Source organism: Nicotiana sylvestris, chromosome 8 (genome assembly GCF_000393655.2).
Source record: "Nicotiana sylvestris chromosome 8, ASM39365v2, whole genome shotgun sequence".
Classification (NCBI taxonomy): domain Eukaryota; kingdom Viridiplantae; phylum Streptophyta; class Magnoliopsida; order Solanales; family Solanaceae; genus Nicotiana; species Nicotiana sylvestris.
The window spans coordinates 54,260,323-54,279,396 of NC_091064.1; the positions used below are offsets into that span (position 1 = coordinate 54,260,323).

Here is a 19,074-nt window from a genome sequence, read left to right on the forward strand (position 1 = left end):
CGGCCGCGTTGGTCCCAGTGCGGACTGCACAAAACCTAGTGTGGCCGCATTGCCTGCTTGTCTGAATATCATTCTCCCTAAACCTCACTTATGCGGACCGCACAGAATGGTGTGCGGCCGCATTGAGCCTGTTTTGCCTCAGCTTTGTCTTGTTTTGGTACTTGTGCAAGTTTCACTCCTTTTTGAGCTGATCTTTGACATCTTGTCACTTTGTTATCAAACATGCAATCAAGCACAAATTGTGAGCCTTTTGGGACCATTTTGTACAAATTTCTAAGCAAAACATAAGCAAGAAGGAGTATAAAATGCATCAAAATCCCTAGTTATCAACGCCCAAGTCCGAAATCATCATACGAACTTGCTAGAACCTTCAAATCCCGATTCCGAGGCCGTTAACTCTAAAATCCAATCTTAGTCAATTCTTCTAACTTAAAGCTTTAGAAATGAGAATTTTCTTTCCAATTCAACTCCGGACTTCCCAAAATTTAATCTCGACCGCGTGTACAGGTCATAATACCTGAAGTGAAACTGCTCATGGCCTCAGACCGCCGAACGATGCGCTAGAGCTCAAAACGATCGGTCATGTCGTTACAATTATGGAAAGTTAAATTGCCTCTAGATGATTTCTTCTTAAGGCTAGGCTATTTTAGAACTTCCAAATGTTGGTGTTATAGATTTCCAAAAGAAGAAACATTTCCCTACGTATTTTTCAAGTCTCCAGTAGCCAGATTTCTTTGAAAATACTTCTCTTCACCTGCAGGGATCAACATAGAAGGAAACCAATTAGTACTGGTCATTAATGAATGGTGGAGAAAGCCAGTTAATACAAGTTTGAAAGTTGTGTACCATGCCATACCATGTCTAATTGTACGGCATCTTTGGAATAGAAGGAATTCAGGCATGCATGGGAAGATCATATCTATCAACAGGCTGATTTTTCTAATCTCAAAGGATATACATATGCTGGTGAAGGTGAGAAGACCAAGTTTTTCAGGAGTCACAACCAACTGGCCGTATTTTCATGACAAACTAATGCAACATGTCCCTAAGTTGAAGTATATAAACGTGTTATGGCAACTTCCTCCAATGGGGTGGATCAAATGTAACACTGATGGTTCATGTAGAGAGGACAATGGTAGAGCTTCATATGCATTCTGTATTAGAGATGGTGTTGGTGCTCTTATTTATGCCCAGACAGATGAACTTGAAGATGTTACCAATAATATAGCAGAAGCTCAGGCAATTCTAGATGCACTAAGATATATAATTCATGCCCAGTTTCCTCCATGTTTGATTGAAACTGACTCATTATTGATGAGAAATGTACTGGAGGATGTTTGGGAACCACCATGGAGCATTGCCAATCAGGTGGAGGAGATCAAAACACTACTGGCTAGAGGGGTTTTCCAAATAGTACATGTGATGAGATAGGGGAATAATCTAGCAGATCACCTTGCCAATCAGGCTATAGAACAATATGGCATGGTCCTAGTGAATTCATTTGAGGGATTAGATACTCAAAGAAGGAAGATTTTGAATAGTGACAAGCTACAAATACCCTACATTAGAGTAAGAATAGCTAAGCCAAACTCTAGATGATTATGGGTAGTGAAGGAAAGAAGATGATGTAGTTAAACATTGTAGTAAGGGGAAAGAGGATGAGGTGTACTGGAGATGAGGTGATGGTCCCAGGCATTGGAGAATACACTTCACTTTCTACCTAAATCCTTCTGGAGGAGAGTAGGAAGGCATTATATACTAACCTAGTTTTTTGTTTTGCAGGCGCCTTTGATATAGTTGGATTCTATATTGTGGCCAAGCTTATTAGGGTCGTATTAGCATCGTTTATGCTCATCCCCTGTAGGTGTAACCACCACATAATCCAGCTAAAACCAATACAATACAAGATATGGAAGAAGCCTTACCAAAACAGACCAAACAGGCACTCTAGCTTAGAGTACCAGTTTGGTATTGAAGGACTGCTATACCCTATATTATGTGACCTTAGCACCATAAGTATCCTGGAGGCTCTACAAACAGGTAATACCACTACTTGGGAATGCATAATTCTCATGGCAACACGCATGATACATTCATTGTCCAATTTTGGAAAATTTGGACATGGGATTTTGAAGCTATTTGCGGGCTGCTTGACGATTATGTGGAGGAACTACCAGGCACAGGCTACATGTATTAGACATGATGAAGGTATATTCAGTTGGTTTTTATCCCTATCTGACATGTACAATCATGAATTAGAGGAGCAAAACCATATGTTCACTAAGGTGACATTGAGCTGGACCTTGAAAATGCGCTTAATTGCGCCTGGTTATAATGCAAGTTCCAGGTGCCAATTGAAGATTATATTCATGTGGAATTGAAGTACTCAGACTCATTTAGGATTGTGCAACTTTGCAGCATGGGATGCTCGCTATGGACTTACGATGGTCAGGTGATTGTTTGGCAATGTCCAAGTATGCATGCCTTTATAGTGCATTATGTACTACCAAAGTTGAGTGCAATACTTAGATTTGGTAATAGGTTTGATGTACACTCTTATGTTAATTTTCTTCATATTGTGAGACCCCCTGACATCTTGTATTTTTCATTTGGATATTATTAATAAAAAACACCACTAAGCAACCAGCTTAGTGGTATCTTTGCTATAAAAAAGTGAAGTTTCTTAAAGTCTTATAGCCTCTCGAAGATAAGTACATATGTCTCCGTACCAATCCAAAAACTCTACCAAGCTTGCTCATGACTCATGAGACCTATGCAACCTAGTGCTCTGATACCAACTTGTCAAGGCCCAAAATCCCAACTAAAGGGTCGTGATCGAGCATAACACCATTTGCTAGGCACTACAACAAATAATAGAAATAACGGGCAAAACATAACATAAAATGACATGATATAATAAATAATAAATAAAAATGTAGAAATGTATAACAAGTCTAAATCCGACAACCGTCTAACACCTCCCAGAACTAGAGTCATTGAGTACATGAGCGTCTATAGAACTACTATATACAAAGTCTGGAATAAATAATATAGTGTTTGAAGCAAATAATCAGTAACATGACGATAAGATATGTGACTCCAAGGTCTATGAACAAGAGTGCAGCACTACCTCGAGTGTCTACAACCAGCAAGCTAATCCATTCTCTAGGTACCACTAGGTCAAACACCAAAATTTACACAAAAAGTACAGAAGTGTAGTATGAATACAACCGACCTAATATACTCCATAGATGTCGAGCCTAATCTCAACGAGGTAGTGACGAGGCTAAGACAAGACACTTACATACAAACTTATGCAATTAATGACAAGAAAGTAACGAGAGATGTAACAAATAAGATGACAAGTAAAGTAACACGCAAGATGACAAGATAGATAACAAGAGAGATAACAAGTGTAATATCAAGAAGATATAGGCCGAGAAAATAATGAAAGAAACTACTATGGTAAACAATGGTTATGCTTACACAAGCAACTCCAAACAAACCTTTCAAAACAACCACAAAACAACATAGCCAAGTCCTCAATCCATATAGTAAAAGTAAGGAACATAAGGTAACACAACAATAGCACGAAAACACCAGCCGTACATATACTCTCTTCCTCACAAGCACGGATCCACCCCTCGTGCAATATCTCTCAATCTCATAGCACGAAAATACCCGCTGTGCAATATCTCTCAACCTCACAGCATGGAAGCACCCATCGTGCAACATCTCTCAACCTCACAGTACGGAAGCACTCATCGTGCATATTCACTCATCCTCACCAAGAACATGTAAAATCAGTACAAAGTAAGATGAAGAGCAACAACAATATCAACAAGAGTTATTAAATATAACACACCATAAGAGATATAACTATCACTTTTGCACCAATAGTCAAACCAACATTTCAAGAATTGTCAACGCTTAATATTTCAATAATCCCAACATAGCCACCAACAAGAATAAGATCAAGAATTTCACGATCTATTAAAGCAAGTAAGATATGATACATAAAAACAACATAACACAAACAAGGCTAGTTCTATACACTCTCCACCTTGCATATACGCTGCCGCATAGCACGTGGCAAATAGACACAATTACATCGTAATTCCCTCAAATCAAGGTTAACCAAGACACTTATCTATTTCAAGAACAATTCAACCTTCCAAATCGTCTTTCCTTTAGAACAAGCCTCGGAAAAAACTCAAATCTAACCAATTAATACTCGAACAAGTCAAAACAAGCTTTAGAAGCTATCTTAGTAACAAACAGGTTCGATCTTTATCACATTTGGAATAAAAAGTTAACCCATGCCCACATGGTCGAAATCCGAAATTAGGACCAATTCCGATTTACCCATTCTTTCCCGATACCAAATATGTGATTTGCATCAAAATTGGACCTCAAATCGAGGTCTAAACTCCCAAAATTAGCCCTCATAAGTTTTTCCTCAAAACCCTAATTTCTGCACTTAAAAGTACTAGATTTAGGGATAAAAATCTATGAAGAATCATGAAAATAAACCAAAAATAAATTAAAGTTACTAACCTATAAAGTTGGGATAAAAATCCTCTCAAAATTCTCCTCAATTCATGATTTAGGTCTAAAAAATGGCGAAAATGGCTAAATTCCGATTTTTCGCCCCTTTTATACCTGGGCGTCAGATGCTCTTCGTGTTCGCGAAGCACCTGTCACGTTTGCGAACGTTACTGGCCACCGCATTCGTGGAGGTCTATCTACGTTCGCAAAAATTATCGCCCCAAGCCTCCGCGATCGCCACACTGTTGTCGCGTTCGCGATGAAGAACCGTCGTGTCAGCCCCTAGAGCCCATGCCTACACATTCACGTGAGGGCTGCCGCATTCGCGAAGGCCAAATCCACCCAGGCCCTTGTGTCCGCGAGCTCCCCCTCACGTTCACTTTGTATAAAACACCTCTGCCCCAATTTCCTCTTCACGAATGCGAGACTATCGTCGCCGCCATGCACAACGCACCAGCAGCACATCAGTTGCTGGAAATTCTGCAAAAATGGCCGGAAACAACCTTGAAACTCACCCGAGCACCTCGAACCCCACTCCAAACATCCAAACAAGTATAATAACATCATACGAGCCCGCTCGCAAGCTCAAATAACCACAATAATATCTAAATCAAGAATCAAGGATCAAAACGCAAAGATTTCAAAGTTCTTAAGTTCAGATTTTCGAATTTTCAAAAAAAATGTCGAAACGGTCTCACTATGTAAGGTTTCAAATCATGAAATGGGAAGCTAGAACTCAAAACGACATATCGGGTCGTTACACAATACTTGTAGATAGAGTGGATGATTGTGCAACAACTCTATTACTTCTATATTTACGTATCCTAGAGTTACTCCCATAATTGAAGCTTCGAGTAAGTGAAATAATGAGATATTGAAAACGAATCAGAAAATTAAACTCTAACTATTCAGCTCGATCCCTATTCTCTCTTCTTAGCTCAATGAATGAGTCAACACTTGATTCTTGAGTTTTTTTGTTAGTTAATCAGATAGTCCAGCTATGGTAAAAGAGGAAAGTGTGCTCAGCTTGAGATAGACGTGTTGCTATATATTAATACAACTAATTCAATTTCAACCTTTTATTAAGTGCAAAACCACATCTACACTTTGCTTATTTACATATCAACCCTTGTGTACATATTATGTTACTCCTTTAATAATTTGTGAGTGGAAACCATTATTTCACCTTAAAATACTCCTCGCGCAAGATTTTTCAACTTCTCTAATTCAAGTTGAAATTGAAATAATGGACAAAATTATAAAACAAATATTGATTTGCTTATAATATTTCAATGTTTGCAAATAATGTATGTCCACATGACAACTACGTAATATCACCAAGTATTTCGATTTTTAGGGGCATTTATGATCCAAACCAAGATCTCAACATGCGGCGAGCTGGCCATTTATATGAAACTTAGAAAGTACCAATCACCTGGCAAATTGTTGAAATCGGAAATTGTAAGAAGTGATATGGTAAAGTTCTAGCCACAACATCAAATGTCAGAAAATGATCATTTACAACAATTTTCATTTCGGCCCAATAAGCAAAGCAACTACATAAGCGTGGCCAAGAATGCATATTCTTCATTGCAATATCATTTTCAAATGGAAGTATGCTAGAATAGAGTCATAGACATGAGAAAGACGTGTTGTTCACAATGCATGGAAGTATTCAGTAGGTTGAAGCTCTTTGCATACCAAATCAAGACGTAACCTTCTATAGCCTATAAATGTCTCAGCTTGATCATTGACTCTGCTTCGGACAAAAATACCAAATCTCCATAGCATTTGGTTAAGTGCACGGTGTGTTATGTTTTATGCTTTATTTACACGAATCTTCTGTCCGTCAAGCAGCTGCAGAAGACGGAGAAACACAAGCTTGGTCACATATTAATTCAACTCAAACAGACTTGTAGAAAAATCATATTGTGACGTGGTTTAATCAGTCTTATTTATCACATTCAGCTGTGAGCCTAAACACGGATGAGATTGTTTTTCAAACATGCCGGCACTGCAATAACACGCTAGACGGAAAACTTTAGTTTCTTCAAGTATTCATTCTGGCAAATGCAACTAAAAAGAAATAAGATCAAAGCTCATAAAAGTCATCTAATATACTACATCTCTACTCCACAATCAGCAGGAGCAACCATGCCAGTGCAGTATTTTTACACGTTTACTCAAAGAACCAAGCTTAAACAAGTCCCTCTACTTCATTTACCACTCATTCATATACCTCTTCTTAGCCAATGCCTCTAAATCTCTTATAAAAGATAAACACCTCTTAGTACCAGAAACATAGCATATAAAATGAAAACGAAAAAAGAGAAACATTGATTCAATGATTCCCTAGTCCTCTAAATCTCTTGTAAAAGATAAACACCTCTTAGTAACAAAAATATAACTCATTTAGAAGAAAAAGGAAAAAGAGAAAAGTTTGATTCGATGAATTCTTAACCCAATACTTAATTAGTTACAACTCTACGTTTCCAGCAAATAAAGTAAAGGCATTGTTTTTCCATTGCAAGTAATTAGGCCTGTGAAAAGCAGAAATGGACACCACCTGCAGTAAAGTCTACTTGCAGGAAGACACACCATTGAGAGTGAAAATTCTAGAGAAGCTGATTTTCATGAACTATTTGCTCCTTTACAAAACGGATTAGATACAATGGAAAAATATATTCGGTACAATTTTGGGTATTGAAGTGATAAATGGAATATTTTTCATCATACCTAATATAGAGGACCTCGAATCCTAGCAATGCATGTTAAATAAAAGTTGTCATCTTTTACTTCTGATGAACATAGGACTTTTTGCATTAGAGAAAGCCATTTCTCATCTATCTAATAGGAAGTGATAAATTTACTGCATCATTAGAAGATAATAATGTAGCTTCCACATCCTCTTCGGAAGAAAATGAAACAAACCCATATACTAATATAGGATTTTATTGCATCAAAGTAAACCAATCCTCGTGTATCTAATATAAAAGTGATACACTTACCGCATTGTTTAGAGATGATATTGCAGCTTCCACATCCTCTTCAGAAGAGAATGAAACAAAACCATATCCACTAGACTTTGAGGTCCCTGAAACCCGGGAAACCTTTGCACTTAAAACATTCCCCTTCTCAGAAAAGAAGTTCTTGAGCGACTCTGAAGTTACATTTTTTGCAAGATTACCAACATAAACTTTGTGAGGACTGTCAACAAATTTGGAATCATCCGATTGGAGAAGTGATGAACCCACAGAAGATAATGGCTTTTCAGTTATGTTTACTTTGATTTCACGACCTCCAATTTCCTGTTCAAGAGTTTAAAAAAATGGAACATGTCAATAACTCAATCCTTTTCTAGAACAAAACTCAGTAACTTTAATGTTGGTTGTTGTTAAATTGTAAAGCATGTATGCCCCTACAGTGCCATTAAGCTTTTCAACAGCAGCACTTGCATCCTCAACTGTCGTCATCGTAACAAACCCAAATCTACGACTCCTTCCCGAGTACTTATCATACATAACCTGTCAATGCAAAACAGAAAAATTGTTAACAAATGTAGCAATCACTCACAATATCCATTTACTATATTCTATAATAACTCTTCTTCTTTTTTTTGTGAAATGGTAAAAGTTTTATTGATAGAAGGTATCAAGATGGTACAAGTAGTACAATAACAAAGGGAATGCAGATCACAACATAAAGACTACATCTACTGTCTGCCCCTTAGCAAGTCCAAGAAATCCATATACTCATTTGTGCTACCAATAAGACTACCCTTACACCATAAGAAAAGATTCGGTAAACACTTGTTCTTAATTCTAGAAATATGGTCTCTTTGGCCTTCAAAACAAGCTCTATTCCTCTCCGGCCATAAGATCCAAAGTATGCATATAGGAGTACTATTCCAAATCTGCTTCAAGTTTTTCTGAATCCTCTGCCCTTGCCAGGGCTCAAGTAAACCCCTTATGCTATTAGGTATTGCCCAAGAGATACCACATATACTCAGAAAAAGGTCCCAACACTATCTAGAAATTCTAAAGTGCAGAAAAAGATGTTCAACTGATCCTCCTCACATAAGTAGCACCTATTAGACGGGAAAAAGCCTCTTCTCTGGAGATTTTCTTGAGTCAAACAGGCTCCCCAAATTACTCCCATTTACTCTACTAGACCAGCAAATGTGTTCACCAATAGGCATATGAGAATTTGTGTAAATGGTTTTCCAGTAAGTTTTCCAGTTCATTCGGCACCCTTTGATTTTGAACTTGCAAAGGTTGGGTATTTAAGTGGAGAAGGGTATAGGAGCAGGCCATTATCTGCTGAGTTTGAACCGTGCATCAGCTCACCTTCGGGATTTCTTAATTATCAAATAAGACAATTTATTTGGATGGTTATTACCTGTTGTATTGTATTGTCACTTTTATGTTTGTTTTAATTGTTACTTAAATTTTATTATATAGTAAAAGTTGAAGCAGTTATCTTTTAGAGTACCCATACCAAGTAAAAGAATTTAAGTTTAAAAAAAAGGAAATAAAAGACAAATTTATGAATTAGTTGGTTGGGTGTGAAACATGTTTATACCTCGGCCTTCTCGACGGCGGCGTGCTCTTCAACGATTTTACGGAGCTCATCGGGTGTTAGTGTGCGAGGAATGTTACCAATGTAAAGTCGTCTGGCGGCTTCCGAAGAGGGGTCCGTTGTAGAGACTGAAGTTTCTTCTTCCGCAACGGCATTCGTTCTCGTGGATAAGCATACTCTGGGTCGTGAGAAGGTGAGCGCTGTTTGTGGTTTAAGAGACAAGTTTGGAAGTTGAATTGAGGGATTTCTGTTTCTATTTCTATTTCTATTTCTATTTGTGGGGTTTTGCAGGAAAGTTGGGGATATGGTGAAAGATGAAAGGGTAGACATTTTCGGTGAGAGACTTTGCAGGGGAAATGTGAGTCAATGAAGATAAGAGTAAACCAACTCAACGATGAGGCTTTATCACTTTATCCAGCTTGGAAGTACAATGACATTTCTAGCCATTGCCTTTTCAATAACTCCAGTTGGAAATTGAATTCTATGATTTTGAGCCAGCATTTTATTGCAGATCAGTTAGGGCCCTTTCTGTCTTGAATTTCAAAATGTTTGCGAAAAGTTGAAATTATTAACTATAGATTAACTTAATTAATATTCCCTCCGGTCCATAACAAGTGACCAATTTATTTTGGGCACACTCATTAAGGAAATACTAAATTTTAGACGAAAATAGCTAGTGTGACTAAACTACCCTTCATTAATGTTGCAGCATAGTTAGTAGCATTTAGGGTAATTTTTACTTTCAAATGTGAGGAGTAAATGATTTTTAGGGATATGTGCATTAGGGTAATTTTGGAAAAATAAATTGAATTTTTTCTTGATTATATAAATGGACTCTTATTTTGGACCAAAATAAAAAAGCAAATTGGTCACTTATCGTGGATCGCAGGGAGTATATAATAGTTTTTTGGTATATCAACCGAATTTAGTGTTGATTTTTGTCAAATTTAATTAAACTAAGTAAAAAGAATTTGACTCCAAAAGGTTCTTATTCTATTTTATTGCATATTGAAAAATTAAATTAAAATTTTCGTAGCACAAATCTTCTTCATGTCTATGACCTTTATTTTCAGCAAACTATGCATTTTAATTTGCCTTCCGCGAGATATGTTTAATAGTGGTCTAGGTGGCTTCCAACGTTTATTTTCGATGTTCAAAAAAGTGTGTCACGCTGTATATCCTCTTCTTTAATAAGCTTGACAACAAGTATATAGTTTATTTTTATTTTTTCTTTTTGCTAATTTTTGTCCTTGTTTGCTACTTCATATTCTGTAATGAATCTAAAAGTAAGATTTACCTTCCCTGAATATCCCATCATCCACTTTACTTGATCATCTTTAAAAATCTCTACAAGCACTTATGATTAGCACTTATAAGAAGTGGCGCAACCACATACTTTGAAAGGTGGTCCACCGAACATCCTTGCTCAAAAAAGTATATTGTATATATAGAAATTTATATTGTATATATAGGTCAAACTTATTTTTTATATGTATGTATTAAATATTGAACATCCTTCGCGAAATTTCTGGCTCCGCCACTGCTAATGATTTGAATATCGATATTTCATCAGTATTTAGTGTAATCTTTCACACCGGGAAGAGGTCAAACTATTAGTTTGACTTGTTTAGATATAATCACTAATCTATTTACATAGTATTTCTAGCTCAAAATATTTCATTAATTTCTCTATCATAATCACTAATCTATTTACATATCCAAAAGGTTCCTTGTGAGGAAAGGCATCCGCTAATATTTTACAAAGATGATATAAAGGTAGTAACTAATATATAATCGATCTTGTGCAGTAGCTAAAATCCTCTCGCAAAACCACCACAATCTATCTAATTTTTCCCTTTCATAAATTTAACAATGTAACACAAGTTAATTTCATACCTGCAAATTATAATATTTGACTTAAAGAAACAGTGAGGGTTAAGAAATATCCTATTCTACACGTCAAATGTTGATTTTATAGCTTAAACGTGTTTGAAATGTGGAACAATATAGAAAATATTAGCAATAGTTTTAAGGGGCCTTGGTTACTTGGGGTGATTTTACTGATGTCATCACTTCTTATGACAAACTTGGTGGTAACCCCATAAACCGTAGACATAGTCACTCGATTTGGAATAGTATTAACCGATGTGACCTCTTAAATCTACGCTACAAAGGTTGTAAGTATACATGGTCCAACCATAGAAAAAAATTAAAAGGGTTAATCATGGAACGTCTAGACAGAATCTTTGTTAACAAAGATTGGATTTCCTTATACCCTAAAGTTGTAGTAGTACACCTTCCAAAAACCCACTCGGATCATAATCCGCTACTCATTAATCTTATCCCTAGGAATGTAGATAGTAGTAATAAACCTTTCCGTTTGGAAACAATTTGGTGTAGGCATCCGAATTTTATCAATATAGTCAAGCAATGTTGGCTAGGAAAAGACTTGATTAATGCCCAAAACTATTTTACAAATGAGGTTATAAAATGGAAAAATACTACGTTTGAGGATATTTTTAAAAAAGAAGAAGCAAATCTTAGCTAGATTAAATGGAATCCAAACTTTCCCCCATTATCAAATAGTGACTTCTTACAAAATCTTGAGTTCAACCTCCAACTGGAATATAATAATATTTTTCATATGGAACATGACTTTTGGAAGTTAAGGTCTAGGAGTAATTGGCTTAATGAAAGTGATGCCAACATCAAATATTTTTACATTATGGCATCAAATCGTAAACGTTGTAATGCCATAATGTACTTCACCAAAAATAATGGGGAGTGGATCTCTGAACCCAAGCAAATAATTGGTCACATACTTTCCTTCTTTATGGAAGCTTTTAAAACTGCTAAGATTACTTCTCCAAAAAAACAATTCAATCACTGATCCCTCAAGTGCCAAGAAGGTTGATCTAAGCTGCCTAGATTACCCTCTTACCAACATGGAAATCACTAAGGCAACTTTTTCCTTCAAACCTTTTAAAGCACCAGATCCGGATGGCATTCACTCATTCTTCTACCAAAAATATTGGCATATAATATGAAACTCTTTCACTTTCTATTGTTACAAAGTTTTCAAAATTCAATCCTTACCTAGTGGCATCAATGATGCATACTTATGTCTCATTCTCAAATTTCCTAATGCTAACAACTTTAGACCTATTGGGTTGTGCAATACTGCTTATAAAATCATTACTAAAATAATTGCTAATAGAATAAAGCCTTTTCTCCCCTCCTGATTAGCCCGATGCAATCCAGCTTCATTAAAAATAGAAGAACTAATGATAATGTCATCATAATTCAAGAGATTATGAATAACCTTAGACGTTCAAAAAAAGTCAACTTGGATATGATTATTAAATTGGACCTAGAAAAAACTTTTGATAGGTTAGAATGGTCTTTTTTTACAAGACCCTTCAATACTTCAATTTTCCTCCAAAGATATCCAGGCTCATTATGCATTGCATAACAACAAGCTCAATGGGGATTTTAGTGAATGGGACAAGAACAAACTTTTTCCAACCTAGTAGGGATATTTGTCAAGGAGACCCTCTCTCCCCATATATATTCATTATGTATTGAAGTATTATCTAGACTAATCAACCACCAAGTTGATCTTAGAAATTGGGATCCTATTCTTATTGGCTATAGGGGCCCTTCCTTGTCCCATATTTTATTTGCGGATGACATAACCCTTACGGGAAAAGCAAACAAAAAAACAAGTTGTTGCATAAAAAAAATGCATGGACTTTTTCAGTATGGAATCTGGTCTAGCCATCAACAAGGCTAAATCAAGGATTGCCATCCCTAAAAATTGCTCAAAAGACCACTCCAACTTCCTAACATCTCTTTTTGGTATAAAATCTACCAATGAATTTGGAAAATACCTTGATTTTTCAATTCTTAACCATTCCCCAAAAGCCAAAGATTTTCAATTCATCTTGGACAAATTACATTCCAAACCTTCCCATTGGAAATGCCCTTTTCTTAATATGGCTGGACGTACCACTTTAGCATCCAATACCTTAGGAGCAATTCCTTCTCACTTAATGCAATACACTCTTCTTCCCCCGAAAACCCTAAAAACAATTGATAAAATTCAATGAGACTTTATCTGGGGCTCCACCAGTACTGCTAAAAAACTTCATCTAATTAGCTGGGAAACTGTTTCTAGGGGAAAATTGAGGGGGGTTGGGTATTCGTCAAGCAAAAGAGAAAAATTTGGTCGTTCTTTCTAGCCTAGCCTGGAGACTCTTAAAATACCCTTCCATTCCTTGGTGCCATCCCATTATGGCCAAATATGCTAATTCTAAATCGATGACTAACACTTCCTTCATTTGGAAATCCATTCTCAAGGGGTGGAAAATTTGTAACAAAGGTATTCTTTGGCATCCATATACTACTTCCCAATTGAATATATGGTGTAACAATTGGATATACAATTCCAAATCCCTAAGAAGCTCAATTGAGGGCCCTATCAATAAGAGTGACCTTAACCTATCAATAGGGAACCTAATCAAGAACAACAATTGAGATTTAAAGGTCATATCTTTTGAATTACCTCGTGAGGTAATTAAAAATATTAACTCCAATACCTATAACAATTCTAAAATTGATGAAATTAGCTGGAGCATTAACTCAAATGATACCTTCTCTACTAAGTCTTGCTATAATATTCTCAATAAACCCAATTATACTTCCAACTCCTTCAAATGGATCTGGGACCTTCGTTGTCCAAATAAAATTAAAATTTTCCTATAGAAATGCATGCATAAGCGTATTCCATGTCGAGCTTACCTAAACAAAATTGGTATGAATTTTGACACCACTTGCACCACATGCATATTAGGAATAGAAAACATCCAACACATTTTTCTGAACTTCTCATTCACACGCCAATTCTGGACGAACATGGGCCTCACTTCCCTAGACAAAATTAGTGATGTAAATTGGCTTGTTGACCTAAGGTATTTTTTCATTCGTCATAACTCTAACAAGATTTGTTGGGAAATCCTATTTCCTTACTGCATATGGGAAATATGGAGAAACAGAAATCGAAACAACATTAACAATCTCAACTGTTTTTTGGATGTTAATAGACCTATTTACCTTGCATGGGAATATATTTTCTTCATAGAAAGAAACCCCTTCACTAGCAAAAAAGTTTTAACTGAGATCAAGTGGCACAAACCACCTAAAAACATGATTAAACTAAACTGTGATGGAGCATTTTTTGCTAACAATAATGCAACAGAAATTGGTGGAACATTCCGTAACAGTAGTGGAGATTAGATCATAGGTTATCACAAAGCAATACAGGCTTCTTCACCGATATATGCGGAACTGATGGGAGAATTTTCAGAAACATATGACACCAGAGAATCCAAAAATCAACCCAGCAATCAATAAACCCAAGCAAATAACCAATCAACTCAGTCGAATAAACCAGATTCAACTTGAAATCATATTCTTGTACCTTTCAAGCTTCAGTTACTCAACAATACCAAGAAAACTTAAGCTATTTTACTCCTAGATGAACTAGAATCAATCTTCCTCAATGGAATATATTTTTTCTTGTCTGTTTCTCTTCCTTTATCTTTTACTAAACTGAGATCAAGTGGTACAAACCACCTAAAAACATGATTAAACTAAACTGTGATGGAGCATTTTTTGCTAACAATAATGCAACAGAAATTGGTGGAACATTCCGTAACAGTAGTGGAGATTAGATCATAGGTTATCACAAAGCAATACAGGCTTCTTTACCGATATATGCGGAACTGATGGGAGAATTTTCAGAAACATATGACACCAGAGAATCCAAGAATCAACCCAGCAATCAATAAACCCAAGCAAATAACCAATCAACTCAGTCGAACAAACCAGATTCAACTTGAAATCATATTCTTGTACCTTTCAAGCTTCAGTTACTCAACAATACCAAGAAAACTTAAGCTATTTTACTCCTAGATGAACTAGAATCAAACTTCCTCAATGGAATATATTTTTTCTTGTCTGTTTCTCTTCCTTTATCTTTTACTCTCTCTTTTCAGATTGCTCTTTTCCTCTAAGGTCTGCCCAAAAGAAAAACCAAGACCAGACTAAAAAAGGATCCCCAACTCTGTCCAAAATCCCCCCACTTATACCCAAACACTGACCTTGCCCAGCTCTCAAGAGCACTCAGGCAGAATTCTTAAACTAATTCTGCCCATGATCTTCTTTTTAATTCCACTAGAGTATGTTTTTCTCCATTATCCCTTGTCTTTTCCTTATTTAATGTTCAAACAGGCATGGGCAACATATTTTAATCAATCCCTTTTAAGCCTTCCCCTACCATTATGTTGTGTTCCCCACTAATGCATTATTTTAATGGTACATTAGTACTTAGTGGACAGAACATTCAACTTAAACCATTTTCAAACCTTTTAAATCCCAAAATACCCTCTTAAAGTCCCTGAAATTACTGTCCTACCCAATCCCTTTTAATCTGTATTAAACCTTTCAGCTCTAACCTATTCAAACCTACCAACTAACTAAGCTGAATCCTAATTAACCAACAAACTACAATAGCTATAACCAATTCAACTTATCAAATCAGTCAGTAATTCAAGATAGAAACTCATATCAAATCAAATGGCATCAAAAATGAAGACTAAGGGTTCAGGGCAGCACATATTGAACTAACTATATCAGGGAACCAATCATATTTAGCTCAGAAACAAATGAACTGAAATCAACTAGACGAGCATACGCTTAATTAAATTGGAATACAAAACAAGAAACAGCCAGAAGAGCTTTAAGGGGATTGACAGATTCAGGATAACAAATGACCAATAAATTCAGTTCAATGTGATGAACTGAATATACCAACAGGCTCAGTCTAAGTTCAGATTTACCAACAGGCTCATTTCAACACAAAATTTAGAACATAAATGAAGCAGGAGGGGAAACAGACTGGAATGAACTATGAAATCAAAACCAAAATTAAACTACTATCGTGTTAAACTAACACTCAAACTTACCGGACTAATCGACGAAACTTATTCAATTGATTAAATAGTTATAACATATAATCAACAACAGAAAATTTGGACCAAGAAAAAGGTCCGAAGAGAGGAGGAGGAAAATCATTGACAAAACCGGACTACAATGAAACTTTAAACAGATAAACAACAAACAACAACAACAAAAAATGAAAAAGAAATGGAAAGCAAATACCTCAAAATCTATAGACCTAACTCCAATCAGTTTGACCTTCGACTTGAACCTTTTGAGGTAAAAACGAACTTTAATCGAGTGTTCTCGACTGAGAACACTCGACTAAAGTCGATTAAAACCCCAATTTCTTTTTCCCCTCGGACCGACTCCAAGTTTGGTCCTTCTAGGGTTCTTCAATCGATTTACAATTCGACCAGTTCTAGCAAGATTCGAGCCAAAGTAGGGGTGGTTTGGGAACGAGGGAGGTCAGGTGGAGTTGGGGTGTGAACTTGGGACTGGTTGGGTAGGTTTAGGGTTTTGCTCGAATCTTCGATTGAAGATTCGAAACAAACTGGAATGATTCGAGGTTAAAGGGGTAGGGATTTGTGTTGAGGGTGGTTAGAAGGTTCAGGGGTGTGAATTTCATGGTCACCGGCATCGTTGCCGCCGGCTTTCAGGCGAAGGGGTATGAGGGCGGCTAGGGTTTGGTTGGGTCGTTTGGTTCGTCTCTGAAAGAGACGAAGGGTGAAAATGAGGGGGGTGAAGGGGTGAAGGGGTGTTTTGACATATTGAAACTAAGTTGATTAATCTGGGCCGTTGGATGATGGGAACCAACGGTCCAGATTAATTTACTTAAGTCAAACGGGGTCGTTTAGTAGTAATGGGGTCGGGGCGGGTATAGGAACGGGTATGGGGAATGGGTCAACACGGGTTATGGGAGGGGTGACCTGGACCGTTGGATCAAGTCATATCAACGGCCCAGATTAGGCGTCAGAGAACGACGTCGTTCTGGCCGTCTCTGAGACCAGCCGGTTTGGGCCTGGGTTGGGGTGTGACATTGGGCCTGAACCTTTCTTTTAAAAATCAGCCCAGTCCGATTTTTAACTCTTCTTCTCTTGTTTCTTCTTTTTCTTTTATTTTCTTTTTAATTCCTAATTACCAAAAATTCTAAAATAAATTGTAAAGCCAAAATTAACTTAGAAAAATACTAATTAACCCTCAATGATAATTATCACACAAAATTAAATACAAAGATAATCACACAATTTTGACATTAGACACTAAAAATGCGAAGTACGTTATTTTTCGATTTTTCATTTTCGTAAAACCAATTATTGTTTAATTAATCCTAAATTGCAAAACTAAATCGTAAATGCAAATGCAACACATATATTTTTTGGTATTTTTCATTAATTAAAATAGAATAAACATGCACAGACAAATACAGATAAATCACAAGCGACACAAAACTATTTTATTTTGAATTTTTTTGGGAGTAGTTCTAGTAGGGCAAAAATCACGTGCTCACAAGCATAACTTTAGAGAAGACAATGAAGTGGCACACTTGATGGCTAAAGAAGCAATCAAGCACGCCCCTACCCTCCCCCACCCCCTTACCAAATATTTCTATTATGCTCGTCCACGTTATTTTGATGAACAAGAAGTATTGACGAACAAGCATGAATTATGTAATAGTGTTAGAAGCATCTCTATCCGTGTTTGTACTTATTTGGCAAGTATGGGCAACAGTAATGCCTTAAAGACTATGTCCTCCTTTTGTAATGTATTTTAAACAATATAAATATCGTGCTTTTATGTTCAAAAAAAAACTTCTTAATTTAGTGACTAGGTCTTGTAAAGGTTCGATTTTAGGAAGGATTAGTGCTTCATTTTTTGGAGGAATGTTAGTGTATATTTGAAGTATACTTACTGTATATTCACTGTATAATTGTAGTTTCACTAAGTTTATAATAAGTATACCTTGAGTTGACATCGAGTAAACACACAAAAAAAATAGACATAGGTATATTGTGGGATTTCTGTGATCTTTTTATTGGAAGATTTTGCGGATTTTGAAACAATTTCACAATTTCAACATCAAATCACTGAGTTATACGTGAGTATACATTTAAGTTTACATTGAGTATATAAAATCTGTAGTATACAATAGGTATATTGTGGGAACTCTGCAATTTTTTCTTTTACCGGATCTTTGTCAATTTTAAAAGAATTTCACAATTTCAACATCAAATTTAATGTATGTGACATTGATTGTGGAAGAAAAATAATCCAGCTATGGAAAAAAAATACTAGATTGTTAGATTTTTATGGAATGCATCTTTATTCTCTTTTCCTTGAAACACATCGCAGCGTTTTGAAAAATGATCATTTTAGTTTGTTTTCTTACTGCTTAGGGTTTGAAAATAGTAGATCCACTGTTGAAAGCATGAATTCTAAGTGAAATTCTTTTAAAGGATAAATGGTAGTCGAGATTTTTGATAGGTTGGGATATTCTTACCAGGTTGATTTTTTACCTACTCGAAGATATTATTTTTTCGATAATAAGTGGAAATTTTAATTATTAGGCTAGACTAGGTGAAGATGGGGTTGCCACTATACATCACAATCCCTCATTTTGAGTTTTAGCATTTCGTTTCTATATATGATAAACTTGGTTAGTGACAGTTGAACGAATGAGGAGGTGACACGTGGAGCTAAAGACAGGTAGGATGTGAGTCAGCAAATAGTCAATACTGGTTGCAAGCATATGACCGGTGCTGGATGAATTCCGATGACATGATAACCGATAACAAAGATTTGAAGAATTGATATCGGATAACATTCAATGAGCAGCTTTCTGTAACAGCCCAGCCTACTAGTGATATTGTCCGCTCTGGGTCTAGGCTCTCACGGGTTTAAAACGCGTCACTAAGGTCTAAGGCTTATTAACTTATATGCCCAGCATCC

General features: G+C 36.3%; 1 protein-coding gene across 1 annotated transcript; it reads right to left on the minus strand.

Annotated features, from left to right (window-relative positions):
* Positions 1-5,991: 5,991 nt before the first annotated feature.
* LOC104244777 (small ribosomal subunit protein cS22) lies at positions 5,992-9,505 on the minus strand. The gene is made up of 4 exons (XM_009800263.2): positions 9,130-9,505; positions 7,971-8,072; positions 7,557-7,856; positions 5,992-6,405 (listed from the first exon to the last, which is right to left on the minus strand). Exons 1-4 carry the CDS (start codon positions 9,454-9,456, stop codon positions 6,367-6,369), a joined length of 768 nt encoding a protein of 255 aa, XP_009798565.1. The 5' UTR covers positions 9,457-9,505; the 3' UTR covers positions 5,992-6,366.
* Positions 9,506-19,074: the final 9,569 nt, after the last annotated feature.